This window comes from Rhinolophus sinicus, chromosome 14, assembly GCF_057876585.1.
Source record: "Rhinolophus sinicus isolate RSI-liver-muscle chromosome 14, RSI-T2T, whole genome shotgun sequence".
In the NCBI taxonomy this organism is placed as follows: domain Eukaryota; kingdom Metazoa; phylum Chordata; class Mammalia; order Chiroptera; family Rhinolophidae; genus Rhinolophus; species Rhinolophus sinicus.
The window spans coordinates 137,951,231-137,970,007 of record NC_142514.1 but is presented as its reverse complement, the minus strand read 5'-3'; the positions used below and the strand labels follow the sequence as shown (position 1 = coordinate 137,970,007).

The following is an 18,777-nucleotide window of genomic DNA, read 5'->3' as shown; positions in this document are numbered from 1 at the left end:
TATTCTCCAGAGAAGGAGGGAAGATTCCAGAAGGCTAGAAGGTCGAAGCAAAAGGTGCTGCAGGATCAGAGAGGACAAAGTTGGGAGTGATAGGGTGGAGGCTGGGCAGAGGCAGACTCATCTCTGCCCCTCCTGGGCCCTCATTTTCTCACTGCCCGACTTGCTTACGCATTTGCTCTGCTTGGAAGAACCTCTACTCATCTCCACATGCTGAAATCCTACCCTTCCTTGCAGGGCCAGCCAGGATGTCCTTGAAGTCCTCCTCACTCCTCCAGCTGGAAGGGCCACTCCCTGCTGCAAACAAATCCCCCAACACACAATCTGGACCTCCCTCGTGGCACTAACCACTTCCTGCTTGTGCAGTGCTGAGGCCCCTCCCTCGATCCCATAGGCAGGGGCTCTGTCTGACTGTCCTGGGATCCCACCAGGACCCAGCACAGAGAGGATGTTCAAGCTCCTCTGGCCTAACGTATGAATACTGCTGTGCATATATTCATACGTTATACGCACAGTGATTATCACCCCATTTTACAGATGGAGAAATGGAGGCACAGACAAGTGCCTTGACTTGCTTTTGTTCCCAAAGCAAAGCAGTGGCAGAGCCTAGACTCAGGCTTGTGTTTCTGGTCCTAGAGGCAGGGTTTTTTCCAGGGCAGCTTGGTGGGAGGTGGGAGCAGGGTGGGGTGGGAGCTGGGTCCTGAGAACCAGCAGGCCAGAAAGCTTTGGAGTTCGAATGGCCAAGTTCAGGGAAAGCACAGCTGGGGAAGAGCCAAGGTATTTATTATGCTTGGTTTCCAGCTCCAAACAGAGCTGATGGATGGAGCTGCTCCAGTTCCTATAAACAGCTCGGGCCTCCCTCCCCTCCACCCGTCCCTGTTCTCAGCCACCACAGCTCAAAATGCTTCCAGTGAGATGGGGGGTGGGAGGAGAGATGAACAAGGAAGGGAACGGGAAAGAGTAGGGAGGGGGGGAGGAGAAGATAAGACAGGGTCTTAGAGGCAAGAAGAAACTGGAGGGTGGGGAGAAATGATTGTTTCTTTGCCTCACCACTGGCCACTGCTGCTTTTGGGCAGCCCACACCCTGTATCCCCCTTTGTGTCCTCTATGTCCCCTGCATCTGTCTGAGGAGCCTGTCTCCCCATTCTGTCTGAGGGCTGGTCTTAATCCCCACTAGTTTTTAAGTCTTGGAGAGCAGAGGCCATCCATTCGGGAAAACTTTTCTGAATTCAGAAAAGTTGGGAAAAATTGTCTGCGTTGGCTCATGGGCCCTGTGGACACAGAAAGGACTCCTGGTAGGACCTCCCTTCAGGAGCTCCCAGGCTGGTGGCAGATCAGGCAGACATCCCAATTGCTGTGGTCGAGGGCAGCCTGGGGCTGTGGGCAGCTGAAGGAGGGAAATCAGGGCAGTCTCCCCGGAGGAGACAATATGGGCAGGGGTGAAAAAGGAGGAGTTTGGTAGGTGGGTCCTAGTGGGTGAGACTTTTCAGCAGGAGGAAGTGGGAGAGGGCCTGACGCTGGGGAGGGTCAGGAGGCTGTGCTGCCTAACGGTTGATATTGCTGGCTCTGGAGTGGGGCAAACCTGGGTTTATAAGTCTCAGCTCTAGCACTTTCCAGCTGTGGGAACTTGAGTATCAGTTTCTCTAAAATGAGGATGATAATAATAGAAATCTCTTCAACGATTATTAGAATGACATATACCAATGTATAGCCAAGTTCGGCACAAGGCCCAACTGGAGGTGCTCAATAACTGTCTGCTCGGAACACAGGGTGGGAGGCAGCCAGAGCGAGGTGGGGCTGGAGGACCGCAGGACCTTGCTCCACAGGGACTGTGAGCTGCCTAAAGGACAGGAAAGCGGACAGCAGTTCCTGGGTCCAGGGGGGACACGCCAGCACAGGGGACTGAGAGGGTCAGGCAGGTATGGGCCGTGGGCAGCCTTCCTCCCCTCCCACCTGGCCTGCAAGCCTGGCTCCTGCTGGATCCTGTGCCTCCTAAGGCTCCATAACAGCTCACTGAATGGAATGGGCCTGGTGACCTGGCACAGCAGGCCATCTGGGACTGGGCAGGCAGGGGCCTCCCCTCTCCCTGGAACTTGCCGGATGCTCTGATGACCTAGTTGGCAGCTGTGTCCATGTTTGGCTGAAAACAGGAATTTCTGCCTCACTGGGGGTCTTGGCCAGGTGAGCAAACACTCCTGTTTGCCAGGAAAAGGGGTCAGGAGCCTGGGGGGCTCCAGGTTAGATGGGAGGCCCACAGAGCCCTGCGCTGAGCTCAGCCCCTGCTACTGCCTTCCCTTAGGCCTTCACTGAGCATCTGTGTGCCAGGGCTGAGTCACATGCCCTCTCACCGCCTAACCCCATCCATGAAATAGGCATTAAAACTTTTCCTCTGGATAGTAGGAGCTGAGAGTAGGCGCTGGGAGGTGAGAGGTCACAGCCCAGAGAAGCTGGGTTGGAGAAATCTCCAGGATGCTTGGGGCGTGGGGGAGCAAAGCATCACTGACCTGGAGCTTGAGGGAGAGGAGGGTGGCACCTGAGGGGGCAGTATCTGGGTGTTAGGCAGCTGGGAAGGGGAGGTGGAGCCACATGAGCACAAGCACAGAGGGCTGCAAAGTGGGAGGTGGGGGAGCCACTCGCTTCCCTCTAGAGTGCCTCAGAGCCCCTCACCTGCCCCCACCCCACATGAGGTGGCCCTTGCCCCCTTCCCCAGACCCCACAGCCCATACCCTTATCTTCCAATTCCCTTTTAGGAACCAAGGTGTTCTTCTGGACTCTCCTGGCTCTTCTTCCAAGTTCAACCTTGAGCTGCAGCCTGCCCACTTCTCCTCCATTCTCCCGTTCCTGGGAGACCTTTAGCTCTAGTGGGGAAGGCCCCTGGGCATCAGGGTATCAGGACGAGATGCTCAGGAGGCACTGGGGCTGGAGTTAGAGCTGTGGGCATCGTCAGAGCACTGTGGTGGCTATGGCGACGAGGGCCATGACCCTCCCAAAGGAAGAGGGCCTGGGATGGGAGACCTGGTGGCCACCAGTTAGATGGCTCTAGGCATGTAAGCAGATGAGCACACAGCAGGCCCTGACAAGGAGTGGCCTGAGATGAAGGTGAAAAACACAGGCGGTCCTCAGTGCCTTGGAGAGCATGCCTAGGGGAGGGCGCCTGTGACGGGAGGAGCTGGGGGAGGGGGGAGGGGTCCTCATAGCTGAGAGGGCAAGGAGGTGCAGACTGGAAAGTGCAGGGACTTTGGCGAAGGCACCCTCGCTGGCCTTGGCCAGGGCAACGCGGGGCACCGAGGGGCTGAAAGCAGCCTGGGTGGGTGGAAACGGAGGGGAGGCTGGGGAAGCTGCTTTACTAAGAAATTTACCGGTGAAGCACGAGAAGGACAGGGGAAGTAGTTTAGGGGTCTTTTTACTATTTTTAAGATGGGTGGAATTTGAGCACAGCTGATGTCTGAGAGGAAGACGTGACTAGAGAGGAGAGGCTGAGGAGGGGAAGAGGGGGTGAGCACAGGTAAAGGGCCAGAAGTGATCCTCCATCTTCTCAGCGATGGGGGTGGGGAGCAGGGTTCCTTGAGTGTGAAGGGATGTGATTGGGGCTGAAGTCCCAAGACCCAGGGTGGGGATGACCCAGAGCTTTAATCTCCCACTCAGCGGTTGTCCCCCAGGGTTTGCCATGAGGGTTCAAAGACCATAATGGAAGAGGAGGAAAGCAGGGTTCGAGTGGATGCAATGGTGCCAATTACCCTCAGCAAAGAAGAGGCTGGTAGGCCGCATTGTTTCTCCAAAATTATTTTTTAATACATTCATGTGGGTTATACAAAGAGCTGGTCCCAAGGCCTGGGCTGCAGCCTGGCTACTAGAAGGTGAGAGCAGCATTATGTAGTGTTTTCAAAGATCAGGCATGGAGGGGCCTGCCCCTGTCCCCAAGCCTGAGAGAGTGTTTGTGTGCAGTGAGCACCTGTGGTCATGAGCCCAATCAGGACTGGGTCCCCTGGGCTGCCCGCCCGGCCCCCAGGGCCGGAGGCTGGGGCCAGGACATCAGGTTCCAATCCTGGCTCTGCCATCGACTCCCTGAGTCCTTGACCCTCACTGGGGCTCAGTTTTCTCATCTGTACAATGGGGCGGAGAGAGGGGCATTTTCATTGTCTCACTCTTTCCCAAGCACTGTCCTGAGCCAGACAGCAGCCAAGCACAGGTGGGAGGTGAAGACAACACGAGGGCCTGGGCTGATCCCAGGGCTTCCTTTCTTGCTGGACAGCCCATGATTCCATGGGTATGTGGGATAAGGGGTTAAATCTGTATATGTTTTTCTACCTATTTTTCTAGGAGAAAAAAAAAAAATCCCCACATGATGAGGACCAGAAAGAGAATTTGGTGCCAGCATTATCTTGTGATGTGACAGCTGTGAGGGAAGGAAACCACTCAGGTCCAGCCCCCAACCTCTCCCCTGCCACACCCCCAATGCAGTCTGAATTGACTTTTTTCACAGGCTCTGCCAGCAACTTGTACAGCTCTGAGCAAGTCCCTATTTTCCTAAGCCTCAGTTTTCCTATCTGTGCAATGGGGAGGTTGGACTCAATGCTCTTACACTCCAGGCTGTGCTCACTGAATAAAAAGGGAATGAGGGAATGCAAGAACAAGAAGAGACCAGCCTGCAAAGGAGGGAATGAGGGAAACTGAGGCAAAGAAGAGGAGAGGGCCTGTGGCTGCCTGTATTCTCTCTGCCTGCCTGAGGGAGAGGAGTGGGTGGGGATGCACAGCACAGGATTCTCCCTGGCCTTGTTCCAGTGATGTGGGGCTACTTCCGGTCCACCTGACAGCCTGCAGCCCATACAGTGGCAAAGCTCGGGCCCTGAAATCAGGAGGATGAATCTGAATCTCAGTGGTGGCATTTCTTAGCTGAGGCTAAGAAATGGAGGGAGACTTGGAGCCTCTTTCATAAAACAGGATAAAATACCAACCTCAGAGTGTTGTCATAAAGAGGCAGATGCAGGCTTGGGTTTGTTACAGCTGCTAAGCCTGGTAAAACAGATCCAGAGCCCTAAGGCTCTAATTCCTGCCTCTCCGGTTAGGGTGGGACTGGGATGGAGCAAGGGGCCTGGGCAGGGAGTGGGGGCTAGGGTAGTATTTGGGCCAGTATGTGCAACACAAGGGTGCCAGGTAGGGAAAGAGCCTGTCCAGTGCAGGAAAAGGAATGGTCCAGTGTTGGCCGGAGCCCAGGGTGACAACCTCTTAACTAGGACCTGCTGCAGCTGCTGCAGCCCGCCCAACAGTGCTAGATCCAAGAGGTATTCATGTGGCTCCAGTTCCCTTCCGGTCACAAGCTCTTCATGTTCCAGAGAAGCTGAAAGTCATTATCAGAGTATGTGACAAATAGTCTGCTTGCAAATGTCTCAGACAAATCCTCTTGGTCTTGACCCTCCCTGGCCCTGTCTGGCCTGGCCGGGGCAGGACTCTGTGCACTCAGCTGGCACTGCTGAGCTTTGGAGCCCTGGACTCCACACTCTGTGTGGTCATTGCATGGCTCTGCGACCCCCTCCCACCCAGACTGGGAGACGCTTGAGGGCAGGGATGTGTCTCCTTCACCAGTGTCCCCAATGCCCAGAGCAGGGTGTGGCACAAAACAGATGCCTGGTGAAGATTTGTTGATCCCCTGGGTCAACCTCATTTTCTGTCACTCCTGAAATTGCTCAACTTCCGGGTTCCACAGCTGGGCCACATGTGCAGCCTGGGAAATGGGTTGCCTTGCGATGCAGCAGGATGTAGGAAAAGGAGCACTGGGCTGGGATTAGAGACCAGGGCTCAGGGACCCCGGCTCACTGTGTGACGTTGGGCCAATCCCCACCCTTCCCTGTGCCTCTAGCTCCCAGCTGGGATGATCTGCAGCCCCAGCCTCTCTAGGCTTTATACTGTTGGTTGAACTTCTGCCGGCGGACACAGCAACAGGTGGCCAGCGTGGTGAGGACGATGGCAGAGACCAGTGCGAAGGTGAGGATGATGATGAGGTTGACGTTCTTGAGTTCCCCCTTCTCACAGTCCTCAGGACGCACGTGGCTCAGGGACACCTCCTCCTGGGAGCGGAAGCGGCAGATCAGGTCCCGGGTGGCATCCACGTCCACACGGCCCTGGTGCAGCTGGGCCGCCAGCCAGCCATTGCCACAGCAGCTGAGCGGATTCCCCTGCAGGTAGAGGCGCCGGAGGCTGGTCTCCAGGCCGCCCATGGCACTGCCCGGCAGGAGGCTGAAGCTGTTGTTCCTTAAGTCCAGAACCTCCAGGGACACGGCCTGTGTCCAGGCTGGCAGGCGGCTCAGGCGATTCTCAGCAAGATTGAGCTGCTTGAGACAGCTGAAGCAGGGCAGGTCCACCTGCAGGACCTCCAGCCTATTGCCCTGCAGGGCCAGGACCTCTAAGGAGGTCTCCAGGCCTGCCAAGGCGCCGGTTGCCACCTCCAGCCCAGGGTTGGCAGAGAGGTCCAGCTCGGTAAGTGGCGTGTGGAGGAAGGCACCTGCCCTGAGTGTCTCCATTTCATTGTCCACCAAGTTCAGGATGCGTAGAGAGGAGATGCCAGAGAAGGCCACACAGCCTGAGGGTCCAGGCTCCCCTGGCCCCCCACAGGGGATGACCTGGTTCCCCTGCAGGTTGAGCCTATGCAGGCTGGCTAGGCCAGCAAAGGTGTATGGGGGCAGGTCCTGCAGGGTGTTGCCCTGTAGGAGCAGTGTCCGCAGAGACCCCAGGGCTCTGGCACCCAGCTCCAGTGTCTCCAGTGCATTGTAGCTGATGTCCAAGAGCACAAGGCAGGGCAGGGAACCTGCCTGCCGAGCCTCAAAGGCCTGCAAGCAGTTTCGGCTGAGGTTCAGGAAGCGCAGGGAGGTCAGTTGCTCAAGAAAGCCTTCGGGGAGGAGGTCAATTTCATTGTAGCTCAAATCCAGATTCAAGAGCTGGGAGAGGGGGTGGGTGCTGGTGTTGTGGCTGGGGTTCGAGAGGGGCGAGGCCGACCAGCCCTCGGAAGGTGCGTGGATGGCCTCCCCGCCCTGGGGCGGCCCCGCAGGGAGCTGGATGAGGTTGTTGGACACATTTAAGTAGATGAGTCTCGGGAATGTGGCCAGGTCGGGGAAGTGGAGCAATTTGTTCTCCCGCAGATCCAGCCAGGTGAGCTGGTACGTGGCCCGAGGCTCTGGGGCCGTCTGAAAGGCCTCGATGCTGTTGCAGCTGAGGTCCAGCACCCGCAGCTGCTGGAGGCTAAAGTCAGAGATGCAGGTGAGGGAGTTCCTGGAAAGGTTGAGGTGGGCCAGGTGGGGCAGGGCCTCGAAAGCACCGTCCTCGATGTCCATCAGCACGTTGCTGTGTAGGTCCAGCCGCTCAAGTGCCGGTGTGCCCCAGAAGGTCTGGCGGGAGAGGCGCGTCAGGCTGTTCTCTGCCAGCGTGAGGGTGCGCAGGGCGGGCGCCTCCCCCAGCAGCCGCTCCACCAGACCGCTGTACAGGCTGTTCCCAGACAGGTCCAGGGACGTCACGTGTGGCAGGGGGCCTAGACCACTGGTGCTCAGCGCCAGGCGGTTGTGGGCAAGGTTCAGATACTCCAGGTGGGCCAGGGCCTGGAACACACCTGGCTGGAGGAAGCTGATCTCATTGGAGCTCAGGTCCAGGTGACGAAGCGCCACGTAGAAGCCCAGGGGCAAGGCCAAGATGCTCCGAAGCTGGTTTCCAGACAGGTCGAGGGCCTCCATGTCCCGCGGAAGCACCGAGGGGACCTGGAGCAGGCCCAGGTCCTGACACAAGACCTCCTTGTCCACCTGTGCAGGGGGAGGCAGGGAGAGCAGCAGGCATGAGTGACTGCAGTCGCTGGAATCAGATACATGCCTCTAGGAAAGGGGACTGGAACCCCAGCCAGGCTTGGCTACACTTCGTCCCTGGCCTCCCAGAATACTCGACATACCTTCACCCCAGCCCAATCATCCCATGTCTGAATGACCTCCATTCTGCTCCCTGCCCTGTCTGTGGCATGGCATAAGAACGGGACTCAAGGAAGCTTTGATGGGTAGACAGACAGAGAGGTGATAGACAGACAGAAGGACCAATGAACTGACAAAACACCCTGTACTGATTGGTATTCCGTTTTACAGGAAACTGAGCCACATGTCTTCTAATGTGACCCAGAGCCAGTGAAGATCAGGGCCAACGTGGAACCCAGGCCTCCTGGCTGCCCATCTTGAATTCCTTTTATGGGCCCAGAGAGTTAAATTTGTCCAGCTGGTGTTAGACTAACCCACTTTAGGGGAAATGTTTTCCAAAGGGAAAAATGCAATTTGCACTCGTCATCCATTTTCAGCCTCCCACCCTCAGATCTCATTCAAGCCCTCGTTCAGTGGGACACAGTTCCAGGTCCCAGAGCTTGCCTTCCTCAGCGACACTCCCCAGAAATGCCCTCCTTCCTGCCGCTGTTATCCACACACACCTCCATCAGTGGCTTCGCTTCCCATGGCCTGGTCCATATCAGCCCCTAGAGATGGGGAAAGTACAGGGGGCAGGGGAAGGATGGCCAGGGTGCCAACCCGCACTCTTGGATGATAACACTATGATTTTGCTACGTGAGCCTCATCAAGTCACATTCCCACTCTGGTTTCTTATCCAGTAAGTAAGTCATCCTCCCCAGCGCCCATTCAGTATTTGATTTTGTTTAGCATTTTTCAGACCAATGGTCTCATTGGATCTTCACAATAGCCTACTCATCAAATGTGATCGCCTCTATTCAAGAAACCCAAGCTCAGAGAGGATAAGGGAGGATCTGAGATCACTCAGCCACTGAGCAGAGCTGGGGTTGGAACCCAGGTTTTTTAACAACCAAAGGCCCGTTTTGTCCTTCCACCCCATGAGCCTTCTGGGGCCAGAATTCTTTCCATGCAAATGCAGCCACCCTCTCGTCTTTTCCAGTATACCAGGAACCCCAGCCTTTCCCAACCAAGGGTCTCACTTCTCCCCCCACCCAGCTCAGGTCCAATTCCTGCCTCAGCTTCTATCTCCATTGATCCTTTCTGACCCATCCACCAACCAAATGCCTGGCAACTACTCAAAAATCTATTCTGACCGAGCTATCCTCTACTTAAACTCCTCCAGGGCAAAGTTCAGGACCCCAGCAGGCTGTTTGTGACCCTTGTTGACCTGTCCTCTCTCTTCCCAACCCCACTCTAGCTCAGCCCACATGCAGTGACCATACCTGACAACTGCCCATTGTACCCTCCCATGCCCACCTCTGGGCCTCCTCCTTGCCGTTCCCTGTGTTGGTTATGTCCCTCCCAATCAGATCTGGAGGGTGAATTCTGCATACTGAGCCCAGGGTCTCCTCCACCAGGAAGCCTTCCCTGACTGCAGGGCAAGTCAATGCCTCCTCCAGGTTCTCACGGCCTCGGTGCTTCTTCTGTCATAGCTTTGGCCCCTGAATTGTGACTGTCTGTGTGGGGACCTGCTAGACAGTGAGTTCAGAGCCAACAGGGACTGGTTTAGTTGATGTGGATGCCTTGGGCCTGGCCCACAGAAGGTGCTCAGTAATTCTTTTTAATGAATGAGTCACAGATATCCTCGCTTAGTAAAGTTCTGAGGGATTGATTCAATCACTTTTCTGAAAGGAAAGAAAAGGGATGATCCATATATTCAGACTAAAGTCATAGACTGTTAGAGCAAAAAGGGTCCAGCCCACCCACTTCCCAGATGGGGAGACTGAGCCTGAAGATGGCAATGTCCTGCACTGGTCATGGTGAGTCAGTAGCTGAGCCAGCGGGGCAGGAACACCAGCCTAGGGGTTCCCTCCTGCCTGGCTCAGCTCTTGGCTTCCTCCCAAGAGCTCCAAGGTGAGGAGAGGGGAGGAACAGACTGCCCTCCATCAGGCATTTGTGTGCCTCTTCCTATTCCATGCAGTATAGCGACTGGCCTACTCAGAGGCACAGGGATACCCCTGCGGTAGGGCATCCATGTCAACTGGAAACCTACCCTGGCCACCTTGCCAGTCTTGCCTGGCTCCTTGACCTTTCCTCCCCCACAGCCTCTTGGCCAGCTGTGGCCACTAGGCATGGCCTCCCTGTCCTGTCCTCAGCTCCTGGACCATCCTGATTAAAGAAGGAACAGCAAAATGAACACGAACACAATGACTGCCACTAACTATGGAGTGCTACCATGTTTCCCCGAAAATAAGACCGGGTCTTATATTAATGTTTGCTCCAAAAGATGCATCAGGGCTTATGTTCAGGGGACGTCTTCCTGAAAAATCACGCTAAGGCTTATCTACCGGTTAGGTCTTATTTTCGGGGAAACACGGTAGCTCTGCCAAGATTGTGCTGAATGCATAGATCCCTTTGCCTTATTTAATCTTCCAAGGTACATTTACTCCTTAGTACACCCTAAGGAAATTGAGGTTCAGCGGGGTGGGCTGCCTCAAATCAGATAGTCAGAGGCTCAAAACTACGATTGCAAGTTCCTTTTCCTATTGGTGCCATCCAAGTTCTGACCACTGGGCCCTCAGCTGGTCGACCACCCAGGTTGAGTCTTTCGGCACAGTAAATAATACCAGCCACACTTCCTGAGCATTTACTGTGTTGCCGGCACAGTCCTGTGCATTACATGTTACCCTATATGCAAGCCCATATCCCATTTCACCTCTGGATACTCAAAGGCTCCCTGGGCACTAACCCCTGAAAGTTAAGCCTGGACACAAAGCTGGCCAAGCACAGAGCCTAAAACTTGCTTTATGCCCAGGGGCCCAGGACCCTGTCAGAGGCGCAGAGGAGGCTGCTGGCAGGTAGGCCTGCACTGGGCTACCCAACTCTCCAGTCTAGTCCGGGAAGGAGCTTAAAGGCCAGGGCAGCTCTCAGCACTCCATTTCCAGGGTGCCCACCATTTCCTGAGCGCCAAGCCCCCAGCATGACTGACTTACATGGGGAGGGATCTTGGGGGAATCAGCCCTTAGCCAAGTTTATAGCTTCCCCGACACCCCTACGCAAGCTCTCTGGGATGCCAGATGCCACTGCTCCCTACCTTTTTTTTTTTTTTTGAAGGGAACAGGGCTTGACACCCAATTCCATTTTACCACCTGATCATAGAAGGAAAACAGGGCAGGGCAGGAAGAGTCACACAGCAGTGGGTAGCATAAGCTCGGGACAGCTGGGTTCGAATCCTGCTCTGTTACTTCCTATTTGTATGACCCTGGCAGGTCATAGCTCTTCTCTCAGCCTTAGTTTCCTCAGCTGAAAAGAGGAGTTCTGGGCAGGAGAAAAGGAGAGAAAGCCCTCAGCATGGTGCAGGCACCGCTCAAGCCCTGAGTCTGTGGCAATTTTTGTTTTACTATTTTGAAAATCATAGTAATTCCTTCTGTGGTAGTTCAGAAAGTGCTTCCCTGCCCATTATCTCATTTGCCCCAAATCCAAAGCTCACCCAGTTCCCCTTCCTGTTGGGTGGCCCAGGCCCTTCACCTCTCTGAGCCTGTCTCCCTAAGAAGAATGTCGGCTATATTTGGTGGCATGTGAGGCCTTCTCTGCTTATTATTATGGGTTCTAGGAATCTCAGAAAGGCTCTGAAGAGCAAGAAGTGAGGTGACAACAGCAGGACACTGCAACCCCAAAGAAGGGCTGCTGGGTTCTTGCTGCCAGCACATCCAGTCTCCAGAAGCAGGTGCCATTCTGTGTCATAAGCTTCCAGCCCCAAGTCCAGGTGGAGCTGTCAGAGCTCCTGCCTTGACCTCAGCGACCACCCAGCCTTACAAGTAGACCGAGATGGTCCCTTTTCTCTGTACCCCACAGGGTCACAGTAACTTTAGGGCTAGTCTCCCTGGCTCAGGGACAAAAAAAAGAAACAAAGTGAATCAAATCTGGCCCTCAAGAAGTTCTTGGTCTTGCAGGTGAGACAGGCTTGGACCCATGTGTCAACTATGCCATGTGCTCAATATTGAGATGGAGGGAAGCTTGGGGTTGCGGAAGTCCAGAAAAGGGAGCAAACAGAACCAGGTCAGCCTGGGAAGAATCACAGGAGGAGTCAGCATTTAACCTGGGCCGTAATGAGTGAGAGACACCCCAGCAGGGATGTGGCATATGGGTCCCAGTCAAGGAGCACAGTTAGAAAAGGGGATTTGTCCTCAGGAGGAACCTAGTACATGAGAGCCCTTCCCAGCTGGCCCACCCCAAATTCCCCCCCACCATATATATATTCAACATTACCCAGCTGACCACCGCCCTGTGGGGGCAGCTTGGGGGAACAGAGTTCAATGTTGGGCCTACTGATCCTAGTTGAATGACTTTTGGACAAGTTACCTAATCTCTCCAAACCTCAGCTTCCAACTCTGTAAAATGGGAATAATGGTACTTACCTGGCAGGATTAATAGTAAATAGGTATTTGAACATTCTAGCAGGTTTAAATGCATTACATGCCTTTCCTTTCCTCTTCTGACTCGTCTAACTTCTGGCTTCTGGGGCTGCGACAGTAGGATACCCTAGGGCTGGGGGAGAGGGAAGCTTACCCTGCCCGGGCAGGGTTTCTTACCATCTTACAAAGCACCTTGTCTCGGTGTTGGGAGGTAGCCTGGCCCCAGGTCAGCACGGCCAGGAGCAGCAGGGTCTGATGGCTCATGGCTCTGCATAGGGAGGGAAGGAAAAGGGAATAGTGTAAAAGCTCAGGCTCCTTCCCACTGCCAGCCTCCACCCTCCCACCCTGTCTCTGCCTGGCCTCAGGGAACCCCAGGCCACAGTCATAGCTGGAATTAAGGTGCGTGAATGGGGCACGTTGTGAAGGGCACAGGAAATGGGACTGTTGCCCATCGCAAGGGGACTCCAAGGCCAAGCCAAGGAGCTGGGCCATTCCCCACCCTCAACCCCACCCCCCACCCCAGCAAGAATTTTTAAGCAGTGGGTGACATGATTAGATTTGGGTTTCAAAAGACCCCAACTGGTGGAAGACAGTCCGGATGGGGTAAGCAGGAGGCAGAGGGACCCTAAGGGCTGCCCTAGGGCTGGGGTGGGATGAGGTGGGGAGCTGGACCTCTGACTCCATTTCTACACAAGCCACAAGCAGGTCACCCCATCCTAGCTCCTCAGGCCCCAAACAGAATTCCTCAACACCCCCACCCCCACTCCTGGACTTTATTTTGCCCTTTTTCTTTTGATTTTCTGATTCTCCAGTCCCTGCCATTGTTTGAAGGCTGGGCCTGGAGCCTTGACAGGAAGCCCCGCCAGGAGGCCTGCCCTGCCCCCCCCCCCCACCCCTGCACTGAGGTAGTGAACTTCCCCAGGAGCACACTGCCAGGCCTTTTACTTTCACTGAAGCCACAGCAAGTGCCAATGCAGGGGACACTCAGGCCTGCTGAACCCGCCCTTCTCTCTATGAGCTGGGGGAGCACAGAGACCCTCAATAGGGTGGAATCCCAGTGTTGCTAGGGGCTCCCTCACTGAGGACATGGGCCAAGTGCTAGGAACACACAGATCCATCCATCGATTGCATTCATTCATTCATTCATTCACTCACACCTTTACTGAATGCCTCCTCATGTCTGGCTCTGTGCTGAGAACCGAGGATTCAAATAAATGCACAGAAGTGACATAATACATACAGAGCATTAAGAAAGAGGGACACACAAAGCCCTCCTAGGGCGCTGGACTCAGAGTCACCCATACTTGACTGTTCCTTATGTCTCCTCCACTTACCTGCTACATGACCTGATGCAAGTCATGTCACCTCTCTGAGCCTCAGTTTCCTTTTCTGAAGTTAATGCTGACCTGCCAAGTTTTGGTAAAGATCAAATAAGATATATTCTAGGAAAGTGCCACTTACAGAGCCCTTACCATGTTTCCCCGAAAATAAGACCTAACTGGAAAATAAGCCCTAGCATGACTTTTCAGGAGGGCATCCCCTAAACATAAGCCATAATGCGCCTTTTAGAGCAAACATTAATATAAGACCCGGTCTTATTTTCGGAGAGACACGGTATTATGCACCAGGTACTTTTCTTGACACTTTATATGTATTAACTCATTTAATCCTCATAGTAATTCAATGACTTGGCTCCATGATTCCCATTCCCATATTGCAGACCCATTCCCATATTGCAGACGGGGAAACTGAGACTCAGAGAGATTAAGTAACACATCCAAGGTCTCACAGCTAACAAGTCTGGCTCCTCAGTCTGTGCCCTTAACCTCTACACTATAAGGTCTCCCAGAGGTGCTGAACGGTGACCCTGAGGCTGCTTTATAAGAGGCATTTCTAGAACTTTGAGGGCTGGGTCGTTACTGTTGGGACCCACTAGCATCCTTGCGATGAATTTTAAGTGAATGTGGCATTTGTGAGGTCCTTTCTTGTTCATACAGGCAGGGGCCATGGCGGTCTTTTAAACCCTGTTCCTTGGGTTCCCCTCAGCATGGGCCTCTGCTCCCACAGCTGCTCTCTTCTCACCTGCATCACAGGTTGGGTTTTCACAGGAAATTTTGTTCTGCTGTTTAAAAAGCAGAACATCATCCCCCATCTGAAAGCCGGTGTACTCAGAATTGAGTGGAAAGCCCTCAGCCGGGCCTCTGAGGCCCTTGGGGAGTGTGCCACGTCCAGCCAGTCTCCTTTCCAGCTTCATTTCTCACTGTCCCCTCTCCCACTCTGGGTTCTGAAAGCCTCCTATTTCCTTTACTTCTCAGAGTCCCTTTTCACTGACCCAAACCTTCCCTTCCTCCCCTCTCTTGTGCTGAATACCTCCTTATCCTTTGGGTCTCAGCTTAGATGTCACCTCCTCCCAGAAGCCTTCCTGGTCCCCTAAATCTGGGCTATGTGTTGGTCCCTCCTCCACGGTCCCATAGCCCTTGAGCTTCCAGTGAGCACAGCACCAAGCATTCTATGGTTTAACCACCACCCCCGCCGCCCACTCCTATGTGAAGTGTCCCTAGGGCAGAGGGGCTCACTGTCCTCTGGGACCCATCTCAAACCACTGGGCAGGTGGGGAGGAAGCACTGAGAATTGACATGAAGTATCTTGGTGACACTTGCGAGAGTAGTGTTCAACTTGACTCTCCCTGCCACACTCATTCCTTCCCCACCCCACCCCCCACCCCCATTGGCCAGCCAGTGGGTTCTGTCTGCTCTCCCTGAGAAATAGCCCCCATGATCTCCTTCCTCCATCATTGCCACAGGCTGAGGCACCACCATGACCCTGGGCCTCTTTCAGTCTGTCTTACACGTAGCAGCACAGAGGTGTTGTTAAATCATAGATCAGATCACAACTCTCACAGCTTGGAGGAACCTCCAATAGAGCCCAGGCTTTACACCTCTCCTCTCTGACTCCATCTCACCAAATTCTAGCGTTCTCACCATTCTTTTGGTCATTACTCAAACACAGCAAGTGCATTCCTGCCTCAGGACCTTTGCCCTGCTGCTCCCGCCACCTGGAATGCTCTTCCCCAGATCCTTACAGGTTTTCTTGTTTTCCTCACCTTGACCAATTCCTCATAATTAATTTTTTATTCTATGAGAACAGGGGTGTATTAAGGGGTGCTCACTAAAGAGCTATGGAACAAATGGGCTGAGGGGTGAGTGTGAGGGGAGGACAAGCAAGGGTCTGGCTTAGTTCTGACCTGAAGGCATTGCCGCTCAAAGGGGCCCTCATGTCCCCCTCCTCTGCCTGCCAAATCCCACCCTACCCCCAAGATGGGCACCAGAGCATCCAGCAGGGACTGTCCCTGCAGCAGTGGAACTCTGTTCTGGCATCTGACAGAAGGGGACTCCTTAGCTGTGTGCATCCATCAGCAGTGCCCAAGACAAAAAGTGTGTAGAATTTGAGGGTGACTTTTTCTCAAGTGGGAGGACTCCGGTCACTCAGAAGCAGGGTCCCATCCAGACTCTACTGCTCCCCAGCCCGTTCCCTGGGGCAAGTCCCTTAACTCTTCAGTGCCTCACCATCCCCTCCGTAGGGCAAGTAGCCTGGTTTCCGTTCTGCCATTGACTACCCCCAACCATTGTGATGATCAAGCTGAGAATGGCTATGAAGGTGCCCTGGACACATGTTATCTTTCTAGCTGGTACCATGACCTGCAGGATTGAGCAGCCCAGGTCAGGTGTGTTGAGGGCGGAGGCCCCAGGCCAGTGGACAAGTGGTGACAGGAGACATCCTAGGACTCTGACTGGAGGGAGAAGGGCTAAAGAATAGCTGTGTGTGTGTGTGTGTGTGTGTGTGTGTGTGTGTGTGTGTGTGAGAGAGAGAGAGAGAAACAGAGACAGAGACAGAGACAGAGAGATGGGGTGGGGCAATGCCTACTATCATAATAAGCCTATCCTTACTATTTAAGGATGTTAGACACTCTTTAAGCACTTGACCTATATCATCTCACTTAATTCTCACAACCCAATGAAGTAATTACTATAATTTCCATTTTACAGATGAGAAAACTAAGGCTCAGAAGGATGAAATGACTTACCCCATTGTTACCCAGCTCATAAGTGTTTGGGCATTTAGCTCAGCTCTATGTGACCCAAATGCTGTGTTCTCTCCAGCAGGTGTTGAGTTGCCTGTCCCTATAACACTGCCCTCAATTTGCCTGTGAGGAAAAGAGGCTCAGAGAGGTGACTTCCCCAGAGTCACACAGGTGATAAACAGCAGAGTCAGGATCAGAATCCAGTCTGTCTGCCTCCAAAGCAAATGTTTCCACTACCCCAGGCCAAGATCTCCCTCTCTGACCCCCTCCAATGACACCCACCCCCAACATCCACAAGCAGACAGGCTCATGATGCTGGGCTGGGGGTGTTCCTCCCCCTCCTCTCAGCAGGGATCATTGGTGGGGTCCTGGGAGAGCTGCGGATGCCGAACGGAGCAGTGAATCACTAAGGGCAGACATGTGCATCCCACGGGGGAATTAGACCTTAACCCAAAGGAATGTGGCTGTGATGGCAGAATTTCAGGCAGCCCAGGGTGGGGGTGGGGGTCCCTCACATCTTACCACCCATAAAGAAGGCTGGCTTTGGAGCCCCTTTGAGAGAGGTGGGTACACCCCACCCTCTAGATTGGCAGGTTATCTGGTACGGTGGGACGGGAAGCCCCACGCAGGGCCTGAGTAGAGGATGGTAGGAGACCTTGATTCAAATCCTGATCTGCCACTGACTAGCTATGTGTTCCCGCCAAGAGGTGTCCTTTCTGCTGTTGTCTTCCCATCTGTCAAATGGGAACGCCGGCCACGCCCTTCGCGGGAAAGATTCGTTGCTACAGGAGCCTGAGAGAGGCTCTGGGGCTGAGAGTGGGTCAACCCCGGCTCCACGCGCGAGGTGGGGGGCGGCGGCGGGAGGGGGCTGCTGTGGGGTGGGGATCGGCGTCCGGGTGGACTAGCCCCAGACCAGCTCCACGACCTCTGCTCTAGAGGGGCGCGGGACAGCGGGTTCCCTAGGGGGCCGGCCAGCCTCGCCCGCTGGGCGGCTCCTACCTGGCTCAGCGCGGCCGCCGCTCCTCTCCCAGGCAGCCCCGGCACATTTTGCGCAAACCTGACCCCCGGTCCCACCTCCAGCCAGACCCCGGGGTCACGGCCCGAAGAGGCGCACGGCCGCTCCTCTGCCCCACGGGAGCCCGACCCGCGAGGGGGCGGCTCGGGCTTCAATTTAAATACCTCTCCCGCCCCACCACGCCCCCCCTCGGCCATGCCGCGGGGTCCTAGCGCCCGGCGCTCCCCAGCGTGACTTGGTTTATCCCGAACCCGCAAGGGAATGAAGTATTTTCTTCACGCTGGAACCCCGGCTGGGAAGGGGTGGGTTGAAGGGTGCGGGATGAAAGGGCCGGGGGAGAGGGGTCGCTGAACAAGCCTAGTGAGAGCGAGACCCGGCCCCGGGCCGCCACACGTGCCGTTCGTGGCCCCCGCGGGGTCCGGAGGGGCGGGTGGCTCTAGGAGCCGTAGGTCCGCAGAGGAAATCCGGCCTGGCCCCGATTTCCCCGCTGCCGGCGCCACCGCACTTAGGGGGGACAAACAGAAGTCAACGCGGGGCTGAACGCGGAAGGAAATGACCCTTCACTGGCCCTGGGGCGGCCACAGAGGGGGCTCCCATACTGCCGCTGCGAGACCCTGGCGAGTCCCGACAAATTATTTCCCCTCTGGATGTGATTTAGTGTTCAGACCTGTCTCCAAACCTTTGGCAACCCTGTGAAACGGTACCATCGAAGTCTTCAGTTTTCAGATTGAGAAACTGAGTTTAGGCATGGGGACAGCGAATATAAATAAAAATCAATAGCTAGAGACTGGTATGGTCGCCATTTATATTTTGGGAAACTGAGTCCAGGAAGGTTCATTGGCACATCCAAAGTCATACAGCCCATTGAGCCCAATTTGTCCACAAAGCTAAATCCAGGCCAATCGGGGTGCCCTTTTCCAGGCACCATCTTGCTCAGGTTGTTTTAAAGTGCTGTGCAAAGTGGCATGGTATTATTACTGTCTTTTACTTCAAAGGTTGATGTACATCTTCCCCAAAGCCACCCCTTCTTCTAGGTACTTTGGCCATACCAAATCACAGGTACTGTGCCCTCCCTGCTGGCTATGGACTCAAGCATAGTGGTGCCTGGGCGAGGAGGGTCACAGCTGTCCTCAGGGTCCTGGTTCCCAGGATAGGAGGGAATTCCTCCTCCACAGTATTTCTCTTCCCTGATGTAGCGGCACAGGGTGCCCCATTTTACAGATGGGAAAGTGACCACCCAAAGCCTCATGGTGAATCAGGCTTAAAATCAGGCTTAAAATCTGGATTCTCTCAATGCTACAGGGCTGCTGCCTTTCCTCTTTCCACCTGTTTCACTGTGGGGACAGG

At 54.7% G+C, this 18,777-nt stretch overlaps 1 protein-coding gene across 2 annotated transcripts; it reads right to left on the bottom strand.

Annotated features, from left to right (window-relative positions):
* Window positions 1-3,764: 3,764 nt before the first annotated feature.
* On the bottom strand, window positions 3,765-17,576 carry LRRC32 (leucine rich repeat containing 32). Of its 2 annotated transcripts, none has more exons than XM_019726428.3 (3): window positions 17,415-17,576; window positions 12,512-12,602; window positions 3,765-7,781 (listed from the first exon to the last, which is right to left on the bottom strand). In XM_019726428.3, the coding sequence occupies exons 2-3, from the start codon at window positions 12,596-12,598 to the stop codon at window positions 5,889-5,891; spliced, it is 1,980 nt and encodes a 659-aa protein (XP_019581987.2). In that variant the 5' UTR covers window positions 12,599-12,602; window positions 17,415-17,576; the 3' UTR covers window positions 3,765-5,888. The 2 variants fall into 2 exon arrangements, with proteins under 2 accessions (XP_019581987.2, XP_019581986.2); XM_019726427.3 differs by lacking the exon at window positions 17,415-17,576 and adding an exon at window positions 13,669-15,046.
* Window positions 17,577-18,777: the final 1,201 nt, after the last annotated feature.